At 33.3% G+C, this 14,710-nt stretch overlaps 1 protein-coding gene across 1 annotated transcript in view; it reads right to left on the minus strand.

Moving 5' to 3' along the window:
* LOC123702321 (glutamate receptor ionotropic, kainate 2) overlaps positions 1 to 13,961 on the minus strand; it is a 35,066-nt gene extending 21,105 nt beyond the window's left edge. The window contains exons 1-2 of the mRNA XM_045650039.1: positions 13,708 to 13,961; positions 28 to 140 (exon numbers count right to left, since the gene is read on the minus strand). Of these exons, the coding sequence (XP_045505995.1) occupies positions 28 to 100 (73 nt within the window). The 5' untranslated portion in view covers positions 101 to 140; positions 13,708 to 13,961. The remainder of the gene's footprint in view (positions 1 to 27; positions 141 to 13,707) is intronic.
* Positions 13,962 to 14,710: the final 749 nt, after the last annotated feature.

Consider the following 14,710-nt stretch of genomic DNA (forward strand, 5'->3'; position numbering starts at 1 on the left):
TAAAAATTGATTCATTGATATCCTTACCAATTTTAATAACCGGAGACAACGAAGACACCACATTCACAATAGCCAGAATCCAACCCAAGCTGTTCCACATGATGCCTCGACATCACAGCATTCAGGATCCTGCCCGCTACCTGGAACATAATTAGAACAATGGGTTGATAATTTTATTAGAATCAGAAGAAAACCAGAATCAGAAAAAAAAGTCAAGTGCGAAACGGTCTCCAACAAGCACGGGTTCGTGTATAACTTTTTTTGAAATCTAACTGATCAGATAATTTTTATAATATTTTCGTTACTTTAATACATGTTTAATCTAGATTGTACTTCGTTATGTTTTAAAGTCCGTTATTATAATAATAAATAAGGCGGCCACTGAAAATTTGTGATGACACACTGAGTGGCTGGCCTAAATATGGCATACGTATATTTTTTAAGTTCCTTTTTTTTCAACTGAATTGTATCTTTTTTTTCATGTGTCCATAATAAACGTATTTTAATTTTCTTTCATTACATTTCATTTCTTTAGTTTCGTTCCAATAATAATTAATTAATTAATTATCTAAAAACCTACAGAGGCCCCATCACATTCCAAAGTTCCATTGATAGCATAGTGGACCTAAAAATAATAAATGATGACATCCTTTTCAATCATCTTAAGGTTTTAAGGCGGTTAATTAAACATCTGAAAATCTAAGACTGGAACTTAAAACTTTTTCTTTATGTTAAGTATTCTTAGACCATGAATAGTCAATATAATTTAAATTAAACAAAATTCAAAATTTTTCTTTCTGCTAAGAAATTCTTCTATTCAAAGAACTCGATATAAAGAAGAGATTTTTGTTGTTATTTAAAACCAAATTAGCTGTAGAACTAAAAATCAACGCGGATGGAGCTGTTCCCAAAAATTAGTGCGCAGAAAAATTGATATACCAATTTAATTTTTGGACATTCCATCCATCCCACAGTATTACTTTACTCTATGCCACCCATACCTCGACTTTTCCATACCTACCATGTTGCAATGTATAACTGAGGAAAAGAGAACTTTCCTGCCATAGGTTATTTTTAACTTAGGTAGTGCATTTATCATCTGTAGGCAGTGGGAGTCCGACATAACCTAAGGGCTTTTCCCCGAAGGCCATAGGTATGCAGGAGCATTCTCCACTTAAAAAAAAAGTTATTTTTAACTTATTAGGGAAGTTCCAAATCTTTTGTAACCACACACTCATGATGTTAAATTGTTTAAATTAATTAAAAACCAACCGTTAAGGTTCAACTGAACTCGACAACTTCGCTGAACCTTTCCTCAAAAATTCACATGAAAATTTATTAAATTTTACAGTAATAACAGCATAAATTCATCATGCTTGCTTCTACAATTGCGTGTGAAATTAAAAACACAACACAGAGGAGGGCTCGGCGGGAAATAGGTCGAATTATTGATATGAAATAACTGGGAACATTGCAATGTAGGCAAGTGCGAAACGGTAGAAATGTGTGGGTTCCGTATTCAATTATTTCTTTTTTTAACAAAAAACTATAAACTAACTACAAATTGTCGGAATTACGCTAAATTTAATGGGACCATAGGGCATACATTCAAATAAAAAAAGAATTATCAAAATCGGTTCACCCAGTCAAAGGTTGTGAACTAAAAAGTGTAAAGAACGTAACAATCGGAGAAGTAACTTTAGAATAAAATGTCAATAAAAACAAAAATTAAACAAGGCTTTACTTCTCAAACTAGCGCTTTTTTTAGCGCCAGTAGTTCCTGAGATTAGCGCGTTTAAACAAACATACAAACAAACTCTACAGCTTTATAACATTAGTATAGATTAATGCAAAAGCATGAACTAACTTAAATAAATACTCAAGTACTACGTTTCTCTCTTTTTAAATGGGATGATAATTTTGTTATTTACATGTTTTAATAATTGCACAGTACACTGTTGAACCCTAAATAATTTGTAACTACAATGCTGTGTATTTTTCCGTGCTTAACATAAAGCAAATATTGAGGACAGATTCATTTAGACTAATACTAGTTTTTTGTTCTGACTTTACCCTGTGTATACACGAGAAAGTTTTTAAGAACGTAACTCTCTTCTATAAATGCGAAAGTAACTCTGTCCGTCCATCTATCTGTCTCTTCTTCACGCATAAACAACTGAAACTTTTTTAAGGGAAAGGACGTGGGACAGTTTATATCCCGAAAATCTCACGGGAACGGGAATTATGCAAATTTTCTTTTAAGTAGGTACGCTGGCAAAGTCGGAAAGCTAGTGCAAAAATTCGTTATGCAATTGTTCCTTTTCTTACTTATTTGAAATAGAAGCACTAACAAAACCTAGAACAATAAAAAAATGTGTGCGTGTACTAGTGTACACACGTAAGAAGTGAAACTTCTTTATGACCTTATTTTTCAAAAAATAATTTACTTTACGCAACTTTACAGAAATACGTCGAATCACGCGTGGTAGGGATAAGAAGACGCATAACGGAAAAATGTCACGCGTAACGGAAAAATGTTACACTAAATTTTTTTCCAACCCCGATAAAGAAGTTCACGTCAATATTCTGTCAGTATTTTAATTCAAGGAATCTCGTAAAACCTAGACCTAGAGGAAACTTCCTATTGACCTAATATTATAGGAATTGGCAAGCAAGGAATTGGCACATACAAATTGTAAAAAAAAAACAATGTTATCGTGGCTATTTCGATTTAAGATCGATACCCTAGTGCTCCATAGTACATTTACATAGTACAACCACAGATACAAGTTACAACATATTATTTTAGTGATAAACACAGTATTTTTAAAAGCATTCAAACTAGATATCATGTCAATCTATTTACTATCGCAGAGGTGTGAGTAAAAGAATGGATGTTTGTTACTCTTTCACGCAAAAACAGCTAACCTGATCTGTATGAAATTTTGTCAGTAAGTAGATAGATTTGAGATTTTAGTCTCGAACAGCACATGCCTGCGTTCTTTTTGCCCGGGTTTGTCGTGAACGAATTTCAAGCTACAACTATTTAAAATGTTTCTTCTTTATAATTTCTTTTAATTTATACTCAAAACTTGATGAATTTCAGAATATGTTGTTCAAAAACTCAAAACACTGTGAAGTCAATACATTTTCCAAGATCCCGTAAATTTATGGAAGCAGTTGGACAGTTAAATTAATATTGTCAGTAATAATTCAATGCGGAAGTTTGGACCAATTTGAATTTCCAAGTTGAGATGGTCTGATTAATATCATGGTTGCCGTTTCCCGCCATATTGATTTCTGGAGAGTTCTATAAGCGTTCTAACAGACGAACGGCAAGTTGCAAACGGCAGAGGCTATTTCAGCCGTCGCCACATGCCGTCAAACGTCAAACGCCTGCAGTATGCAGTCAACCTGTCGACGGCATCCGTTTTTGCGTGTCGACGGCAGCCGTCGACATGTGGCGTCGGCTGAAGTAGCCTCAACTTGCCGTTCGTCAGTACCACTACTCGGTTCTATGCACTTAAGAATGTCGTGTATATTGCGATTCTTGGTTGTTTGTTATTTATTTATTTCTTTTTCTGCTTGAATTAGTTTTTAAAACAATAAAAATGTGATTGTGATGTGACAATCCATACTAATATTATGCGAAAGTAACTCTGTCTGTCTGTCTGTTACTCAATCACGCCTAAACTACTGAACCAATTTGCATGAAATTTGGTATGGAGATATTTTGATACCCGAGAAAGGACATAGGCTACCTTTTATTGCGAAATATGTACCACGGGCGAAGCTGGGGCGGACCTCTAGTATTAAATAAAAAAGAGCGTGTGTGCCAAGCACACGTTTCAGAAGTGAAACTTCTTTGGCAAGCTTCAAAGATACCAAAATCATCACCTCACTCCATGACGTGACTATATTGCCTTGATGCGACCTTGAAATTTTATTCTCAACGCGCCTAAAGAAGTTTCACTTAAAAATAACTGTAAGTCCCGAAGTATTTATTTATTTTACTTGGGGACACGGGATTTCACTTTTTTATTAAACATAGCATTATACATATTATTATCCATGGCAAAACTAAACCAAACTCAAACTCAAACTCAAACTCAAACATTCATTTATTCAATTAGACTACTATTTAGTAGCACTTTCGAATCGTCATTACATAAGTATTTTTTAAAACAAATATTTTTTAAACCATCGATGAGCTTCCACCACCTAACACATGGTCAGAGAAGCCTGATCTAGTTCAGGTGACGCGTTTTATATAATCTTTATATATCTCGTTACTTAATGCTCTAAGTCTCGTTAGGATTTCTATGTTATTATATTGTTGAACGGTTTGAAATTTAAGAAGTCATCAGTGAACGTTTGATTTCGAAATTGCAGTCTTTTTAACGGATTTTAAAAGTGATTTATTATTATATTTATCTATTGTTGTGTTTGACTCTTTCTTATAATGATCAAGTGACATTACATTTTTATAAAGTAAAGTAAAGTATCTCCAAGTACCCACATTATAATTAATAATTAATATTACATACAACATCTATTGTAATGATATAAAGCTGAAAGATTGTCTTTATGTATATAACTTTTGTATGGTCAATTTATAACATACTAGCTTTGCTTTCCACACGCGGCTTCGCCCGCGCAGTCAAAGAAAAACCCGCATAATTCCCGTTCCCGTGGGATTTCCGGGATAAAACCTATCCTATGTCCCGTGGTAAAAAGTAGCCTATGTCCTTTCTCGGGTATCAAAATATCTACACCAAATTTCATGCAAATTGGTTCAGTAGTTAAGGCGTGATTGAGTAACAGACAGACAGACAGAGTTACTTTCGCATTTATAATATTAGTATGGATAAATATAACTAGCGATCTGCCCCGTCTTCGCCTATGATACGCCTCAATAGCGCTCAGAGATCACGTACAACGTTGGTACATATCCAACAGTGAAAGAATTTTCGAAGGTCTCAGAAACTATCCTGAGATTAGCGCATTCAAACAAACAAATCTTTCAGCTTTATATTATTAGTTTAAATCATGAATAAACCGCGTTTAAATCTATTAAAATGTGCAATTCAAAACACACATACCTACGTACTTTTTAAAATTTAAAGAGCATAACTATGGAGTTTTTTGCCGGTTCTTCTACATAGACTGCTTTCCGAATCGGTGGTAAATATGAAAAATATGTAATGACGATTCGAAAGTGCTTCTAAAATAAGTCTAATTGAATAAATAAATGTTTGAGTTTGAAAAATATTAGGTATTCCCGTATTTAATAATCTATTCAAAGTCTATTAAAGAACTTTTACGTATAGTTCGGGATACATCGCCCATTTTTGCAAGTGACTACTATCAAGCTAATTTTCCGTTGGTAGCTTAATTTTGATGAGACACCGAATAATTTCGTGTACAAAACTCTCGATTGTGGTAGCTAACAGAGATAACGAGGATAAAAATTTTTGATTTGATGGTTCTCAAATATTTATTACTAACTGAATGAATTTTTTTTGTTCAATCTCAAGATAATTACCTAAATTATTCGAAAAAATATGTGTCCTACAAAATCTATGGTTTGTTCAAAGAGTCCCCCTTTCCAAAGTGTATCGATAACGAGGTCATCATAAATGATTACTAACAAGCTGATTTTTTTTGTTTTCACTTACTTAATGTTTATATAATTCAACAGACATATTGTCCTACAAATTGCGTAATAGTTAGCTACCACAATCGAGAGTTTCGTACACGAAATTATTCGGTGTCTCATCAAAATAAAGCTACAAACGGAAAATCAGCTTGATAGTAGTCACTTGCAAAAATGGGCGATGTATCCTGAACTAGTACACAAAGAGTGATTTCATAATACAAGATGGTATAATACTAGTTTCTCTCAATTCCGTGGCGTGGTTTGTCCCAAATCCAGTAGAGCACTTGGGTGTCATCCAAATGTGAGTTTCTTTGTAGATCGCAACATTTTTTATTCTTTCATACGAAGGCTCTTTGTGACTCGTAATATTTTCTATTTTTCGTTTTAAGTGTCTACGGTTGCATATCCTTCCTAGTTCCTACTAATATTTTTATTTTTATTTATAACATTTATTTCAGGTAACAGACAATAAATTGTACAGACCCATAGAATAAATACCTTATAGACTAACATACATAAAAATGCGAAAGTTTGTGAGGATGTGTGTGCGTGTGTGTTTGTTACTCTTTCACGGAAATACTAATGAACCGATATCAATAAAATTTAACACACATATAGAGTAACTTGGATCAACACATAGAATAGTTTTTAACCCGGAAATCCCACGGGAACGGGAACTATGCGGGTTTTTATTTGAAAACGCGGGCGCGGCTTCGGCCGTGTTTTGAAAGAAAAACCCTCTATATGTGTGCTACATTTCATTGTAATCGGTTCAGTAGTATTTGCGTGAAAGAGTAACAAACACACACATCCTCACAAACTTTCGCATTTATGATATTAGTAGTATGTAGTAATTATCGAGTAATCTGGGATATTATATTATTATGATCGCTTACCATCACGCAAACCACTACCTAGTTGCCAACATAAAATACCCCCTACTCATTGAGTTACTATGTACACGTAGTAAATAGTAACTGAATGCCCCTACTACTTTTTGAAGTTATACTTTTTTTGGTGCGATGAAGAAAAATGATGAGAGTGAATTTTTACAATGCGCGCGCACACCGACACTTAAATTTAACAGTATGAAGTTAGTTCTAGGTGGTATGAAAATTGATAACTATGTTCAAGTTGTTTATTCTAGTATTTCTTCCATACGCCAAAGAAGTATAACTTCTAACGCGTGTACATAAGTACACACACTCTTTTTTTACTAAAGAACGCACCAACAAAAGAACAATTCAAGTTTCACTGCGAGCTTGTTAGCTCAATGCTCAAGTATACAGCCGTGTACTAATCTAGCATCTTCTCGAAGCTTCTTAGGGTTCTTCACGCTGATGACGTAAGCAGAAACGAGGGCTCTTGGTAGGTCAATTTTCGTGGATGTTTTATTCTTCGCTTTTGAGTCGCTTTCTCTGTCCCTATGTCCATATCAAGGTATTATACTAATATTATAAAGCTGACGAGTCTGTTTGAACGCGCTAATCTCGGGAACTAATGGTCTGATTTGAAAAATTATTGCGGTGTTAGATAGCCCATTTATCAAGGAAGGCTAATAGGCTATATATCATCTCGCTAAGACCAACATGAGCGGAGCACTGCGGGTAAAACCGCGGAGCACAGCCTTTTAAACTATTCAACGTATTTTGATGCGATTTTTTTAATAGATATAATAGATAGATGGTTTTAGTATATAATTTATTAGGTTTTAGGCAAAGCGGGCAAAGCTAGTATATCTTAATATATATAAATCTCGTGTCACAATGTTTGTCCTCAATGGACTCCTAAGCCACTTAACCGATTATAATAAAATTCGCACACCATGTGCAGTTCGATCCAACTTGAGAGATAGGATAGTTTAAACATGTAGGTACCACGGGCGAAGCCGGGGCGGACCACTAGTATTATTATATAGAGGAAACAATGTATGTCTATAATGTTTTCACACAAAAAGTACTGAACCGATTTCAATTCTTGCCACTGTAATAAAAACATCGCACATCCTATCCTATCCTACTAATATTATAAATGCGAAAGTTTGTGAGGATGGATGAAATGAATGTTTGTTACTCTTTCACGCAAATACTACTGAACCGATTACAATGAAATTTAGCACACATATAGAGGGTAACTTGGATTAACACATAGGATCGGTTTGATCACAAAAATCCCACGGGAATGGTAACTATGCGGGTTTTTCTTTGTAAACGCGAGCGAAGCCGCGGGAGGAAAGCTAGTTCACATAATATATTGTAAAAAAACTTTTAATATCTAAATGTACATGAATAAAACGAAACGCAAATAAATCATTTTATTCCTGTTATAATTTGTAAATTATTATGAGCATACTTACTTAACTAAGTAATAGAATTAAAATGAGATTAGTATAATATGATTTATCCGAGTCCACATTAATCTATATTAATATCATAAAGTGGATGGTTTGTGTTTTTGTTTGTAAATTATAAACTCAACTGGGTCGAGCAGAAGCTTCATCACTACATAGTACTTATAAAACAAAGTCGCTTTTTCTGTCCCTATGTCCTTATGTCCCTTTGTATGCTTAAATCTTTAAAACTACGCAACGGATTCTGATGCGGTTTTTTTTAATAGATAGAGTGATTCAAGAGGAAGGTTTTAGTATATTATAATTTATTAGGTTTTAGACAAAGCGGGCGAAGCCGCGGGCGTTAAACTAGTCTATTATATAATTATGTACTATATAGTATGTCATTTTTCTATTAGTTTTTCTATTATCCTTCTTAATATTTTTTAAATCGTATTTATCTACATATATTTACTTGTTTTAACTACGAATGAGGTGTACCCATGGTGAACCAACTGAAAGACATAATATGTACATATTCACTGATGTAGTAGGTTAGAATAGATAGCATGCATGTGGTGTTAGCCTTTAAGTAGCTGTTGCATTTATATAAGTTATTTTGTGTTATTGTTTCTGTATGTATGTGTTGATGTAAACAACTGTTGGCTGACCTTAATTAAATAAATAAATAAATAAATAAATATCTACACTAATATTATAAAGAGGAAATCTTTGTTTGTTTGATAGTAATGAATAGGCTCTTAAACTACTGGACCGATTTTGATGAAATTTGGCACAGACAATCTTTAGACCCTGAGAAAGAACATAGGCTACTTTTTATTGCGAAATATGTACCACGGGCGAAGCCGGGGCGGACCGCTAGTATTTAATATTCTTATGGATTTTATAAATTCTGACTATTCTAATGTGAGCTACAAAAACAATTAAAAACGAACAAATGCTAATAAATTCGCGCTCCAGGTTTCTTGTCGGCGCTTCTTCGTAGAAACTGCTTTCCGAACCGGTGGTAAACATGTAATAATACAGGTACTGTGAAGATTCAAAAGAGATTCTCCAAGAAGTCTATAGTTGCTTTAATAAATACTTGGGTTAACAATATTCAAGTTAAAAGAGTTTTCCGAAACGATGGTAAATCTAGATATACAGGGTGTCCCACTATTGGTATACTAAGCGCGAAGGGACTTGTAGTTTTGCATACACGGATCACGTAAAAAATACTTAAACAAATTACGTCAAAAGTTTTTTTCTAAATTTTTCCTGAAAATCCATGTTTTCTTCTCTAGCTTCGCGCAGCCGGCATATACCGCTTTGCTAATGTGAGCATTTTGTCTATGAAAACATAATTTGAAACGATAGCTCACGTGCTGGTGGCAAAGTTGGGCGGGTTGCTTGTTATGGGTGTACACATAGAGTTTTAAGAATTCATCTATTTGAAAAAAAAATGCGTCTGGAACTTAGATCATTAAGTACTTAATGATTACTTAATGATCTAAGGTCTGGAATTTTAAAAATATTTTTAACGTACCTACTCAGCGTATGAAAAACTATAACCTCCTTTGAGCTTAGTATACAAACGGTGGGACACCTGTATAATAAAAATGAATCTCCAGATATGTTGCTAGGTACAAATCGAGGACGGCTTGATCAATTCACAATTTTTTTTAACGTTTTTTGTTAGACACAAGGAAGGTTCTTACGGAGATAACACGAAAAGGGGGCAATGAGGCAGAACGTCTGTAGCAGCTTGTGTTACCTATTATATTAATCTACTAGCTGTGCCCCGCGGTTTTTTTTTACCCGCAGTGCTCCGCTCATGTTGGTCTTAGCGAGATGATATATAGCCTATTAGCCTTCCTCGATAAATGGGCTATCTAACACCGCAATAATTTTTTCAAATCAGACCAGTAGTTCCCGAGATTAGCGCGTTCAAACATACAAACTCTTCAGCTTTATAATGTTAGTATAGAAGACAATACAAGACGTCTAGTTGCATAAAAAAAATGTTTGAGTTAGGGCTGATTTTTCAATCCTTGGTTAAATCTTATCCGTCCATTATAGTATTACACAATAATATACAGATGTCACCTGAAAACTGTCAAAAAGTGGGCAAGTAACACATTTTTAAAATGGTTGTTTAATACGATATTCGATGAATAAGTTTTAACTAAGGATTGAAAAATCGGCCCTTAGAGTTAAAAACTCAGCTTGAAAAAGATCAGCACTTTATTAGACACAAAAACAAACTGTTAGATTATCTATGGATATAAAACTTTAAAAACCAATAAGTCAACAGTGACTTTGACCCAGTTTTCCGTTTTACATATTGCTCGTTAGTTGACCGAGTTTTGTGGGTTTTTGTTTTTGTTTTGTGTGTCGATATTATTATCCCCGTATGCTATGACATAACTGTAGTATAAAGTATTGCAAATAATCACTACATAGTTAAAAAAAAAGTTATCGTATCGAGAACAAACACAAAAAATGCAGTCAAATTCAGAAACTGCTTCGTTTTTGGGAACATCGTTGATTATTTGTTTTTCTTTATTTGTGGATGGAATTATTTTAAAATAACTTATAAGATTTAAATAAACTTAATTTTTGTTTATATTTTCAATAGTTGTTTTATCCCGGGAAACCGGAACAGAGCCGGGTGCAGAGTGCAGATTTTTTGAATAACTTTTCCGAAGGCATAACAGAATCCGAGAATTTCCGGCAGAATTTTCCGAAGGTACAATCGATACTGAATACAGAAGTGTTTTCTTTTAAATTTAGTGTCTGAAGAGATTTCAATAAGAGAGAAATATTTTTTTTTAAATAAAATTTCGCTTCATTCTCCTTCGTACTATTTTTTACTTTTTTTTTCATTTCACGAACATTTTTCACATTGGCCATTGTGGTTTATGGCCTGTGTCCACATATGAGGCCCGTGTCCCAGCATTGGGAACGTATTTGGGCAATATTGCAATGTTCTAATACTGAACAATACTAAACTAGCATTAGCTACTATTAAGTATTCTGTGACTGAATACGAGTTTTCGTTTACACTTAAAGATCCTGAAAGTATGCAGTATGCTTTTGTTCTAGCTCTAACTCAATGTTCGTTTGATGTAAATGCACCGTTAGGTCATCGCGTAGGTACACGTCCAATATATTATAATAATATCGTTATCCGGTTGCCTGGAAGATAATTCTTTTCGTAAAAAGGCCGCGTTATCTTCAATATGACGAATTTAAATATATAAGTTTGGTTACTTGTGTTCTTTTTCTTTGTAACTACAGAGAAAATGAATTTTATCTTCTTAGTGTGAAAAAACGAAAATGGAGTAACTACACACGAACAAAGTAGGGATTAGAAAGCAAGTTCATATCTAGATAAATATATTTAGTTTATGTGGTAATATTACCGCCAAAATTAAATTTAATAGTACGTTATATTCCAATTAAAAAATAAAAATAAATAAACACAGCATTTTACAGGCAGTTTCACATACGCTAAGTTTCGTTTATCTGTCAGTTAAAGTGAAAAATTATGAATGGGACCTCCTACGTTTATTAATCAGATACATAACTAGTTAATAAAAAGAAAAGACGTGTGGCACTCGGGGACTGCCGCGGTAAAGCTATTGCATAGCATGCCTTCAAGCCACACCTCCGAGCCGGTCGGATTGGGGTGCGTGAGGTTTTTTCGTTACGGAATTTCTCGATTCGGTCCCCGCGCTCAAGGCCCGCGATAGAAGCTATGCAATAGCACAGTTAAAAACATTTATTATATGTAGGCACTAGTATTAGTGACACAGACACTAACATGCACTAGCTGCGCTTCGCGGATTCACCCGCGTGGCTCCGCTCCTGTTGGTCTTAGCGTAATGATATTACCTTTATGTGTAGCCTTCCCCGATAAATGGGCTATCTAACACCGAAAGAATTTTTTAAATCGTACCAATAGTTACAGAGTTTAGCGCGTTCAAACAAACAAATTCTTCAGCTTTATAATATTGGTATCGAAGTATAGATTTCATTATTTAAATGTTTCACAGTCATCGTTACGAACACAAACCAATAGATTAAGTACCGTCATATTGGCCAACATTGCCCGCTTTTTATGAATAATTTCAATTTCCGCAAAAAATTTCTATGGCAACGTTAGTATTTTCTGTTAGCATATGTTTTTCTTAGATCGTGTGCATATAATGCTGTAGAAAATTTCATTATTCTTCAACATTTTATTCATTTTTTGTCTGTTTTTGAGGGCGGGTAAAGTTATCTGAACTTGTTGCCAACATTGCCCAAGTCGATTTTTGACGTAAATATGACCTCTAGCCAGATTATATTAAAGTCCAATTCAAAAATGTTGGAAAAGATGTCGTTTACTTTAAAAATCAAAGCAGTATCATGAAAGGTTCCCGACTTTAGTGGCTGGGCAAAGTAACCCAGGTATTTTTTCTATTTTCATACAAATCGCATTTCGCTTTTCCAAAAGCCTAGGGTTGGTACATCTCAGTAAGATGAGCATGACTTCCGATTTCTTTTACTGCAAATATTTCGTAGTAGGATTATGTTGTAGGCAATAAAAAGATAAAAAAAGCAAAACAGAATATTGTTCAGTGACTATTTAATAAAAATAAACATATTTTTACATTTCAGTTGTGCTTAAAATTTAGCAATTTAACTTTATTTACCATGGTTCTTTCCGAGAGACCAAATTAAGCTTATTTTTCCGAAATTAACCGAATAGAAGTAATATTATTAACTATCAAATTATGTGGTAATATGAAATGTGCCAACCTTTTTGATGCAGCATTTTTTGATGGTGGGCAATGTTGTCAAATATAGATCGCTACATTATTGGGTAATTTTGCCCACCATTGTAACTTTTGTTTAAAACATCCTTCAGTGGTAATAATAGCATTAAAACACTCTTCAAACATTATTTCATAACATGTTATGAGTAAAAATAACCTGTTTTAGCCATCATGCACAAACTATCACTTGGATTTCACCATTTTTTGCCCGCAAAATCACACATGATATTCGACGAGTTACAACAAGTTGCTGATTTAAGTTAGCGACACACACAATAGGCAGTGTTGTCATACATATAACCTATTTTACACCAAATACTATTAATGTTGCCAAAGTATAAAGGTATTTTTGCAATTTAAAATTTTTCTTATGAATTGATTTTTGGGCAAAGATACCCCTGTGGGCAATGTTGGCCAATATGACGGTAGGTAGTAAATATACCTACATTATAAGTACATCTTCCTAATTATCTATGAAAATAGTAACTTCAATGTGTAATAATTTAATGTTGAACCACTAATTCGTATAAATTTCGTTTATATAAAAGAGATAGTTATGTGTGAAAAAACATAATATAATAAGCATTAAAAAAAATATATTTACGATATTTTTAAAACCGGTACACATGCTTGTTTTATATATTTCAATATCCAAATAAGATATTAAACAATCAATAATAATTGAACCAAATATTTTATCATACGTAAAACGGAATGTCACAATTTTTAACAATGACATACAAAGTTAACCTAGGGATGCGCCAATTACAAATTTATAGGCACAAATCCAATTATTGATAATATCCGTTAATTAAGAACAATATCGATTATTCGCACATACTTCCATTGGAACGGAAACAACAAAGATATATATTTTATGTATTCAACACACTTACCATCAAAAAATTCCTTTAGAATGCAAAGAATACGAAATCACTGATAATTTTTTCATGACACAGACACTAAGTACTAACATGCTTACATCCTCCTCAATGTTCAACATTAATTAACGTCATTTTCACCGGAAAATTTCACATTCAACCATCACAAAATACACGAAACACTATTATCTACATAAATATGATCTAACAATAGTCGATTTTTATTAAAAACACGTTTAATTTCACATAAATTCACATCGAAAAAAATACGCGCGTCGCTCAAAGAAAAGCGGGTCCTACTGATTATTTCATAGGAATACATAGCTATGATTATGTAAAATAACATAAATTCATTGCAAACAAACAAAAATGATCCTTATAATAACTTGTGGTGGGTTAATATTACGATAATCACGAGGGGGTGGTAAATTTTCACCCCACAAAGGGAGGGTATAGAATGTCACGAGGGATGTCCTCAATGTAGGTAATGTTGTTACCTCTCCTATCCATTGTTAAACTCTATTGTCTATTCGCTATTTTTAGAACGTGAACCGATATTCAAGTATCGAATATTTATAAACATAGATTTTTTTTTTATTACCTATACATTTTTTTAAGAAATCCAGCTATAACTTGGCTATAACCTGCTATAACCCATTTTAAGGATAATATCCGTAGTTTAAGGATAAATAATCGAGGTTCGAGAAAGCTATGTTTATCTTGTTATTTTGAAATAAAATATAACATAGATTGTGAGTTTCAATTGTTTAAATTAAAGTCGTTAAAGATTAGATTAAATAACAAAGAATTTCAGCATGAAGTTAATAATACACAATGTTATATATTTATTTACTTATAATATTTGATACTATGATCATTATAATTTAAATTATTTTGGCTGGAACAGCAATTTTCATGAAAATATTAAATTACATACAATTTATTTATCCACTATATTTGAAAGCCAAAATTTTCATAAAAACAACTTTGATTATAAAGTTATTAAGTGTTGTATGAA

Source organism: Colias croceus, chromosome 23 (assembly GCF_905220415.1).
Source record: "Colias croceus chromosome 23, ilColCroc2.1".
Taxonomy (NCBI): domain Eukaryota; kingdom Metazoa; phylum Arthropoda; class Insecta; order Lepidoptera; family Pieridae; genus Colias; species Colias croceus.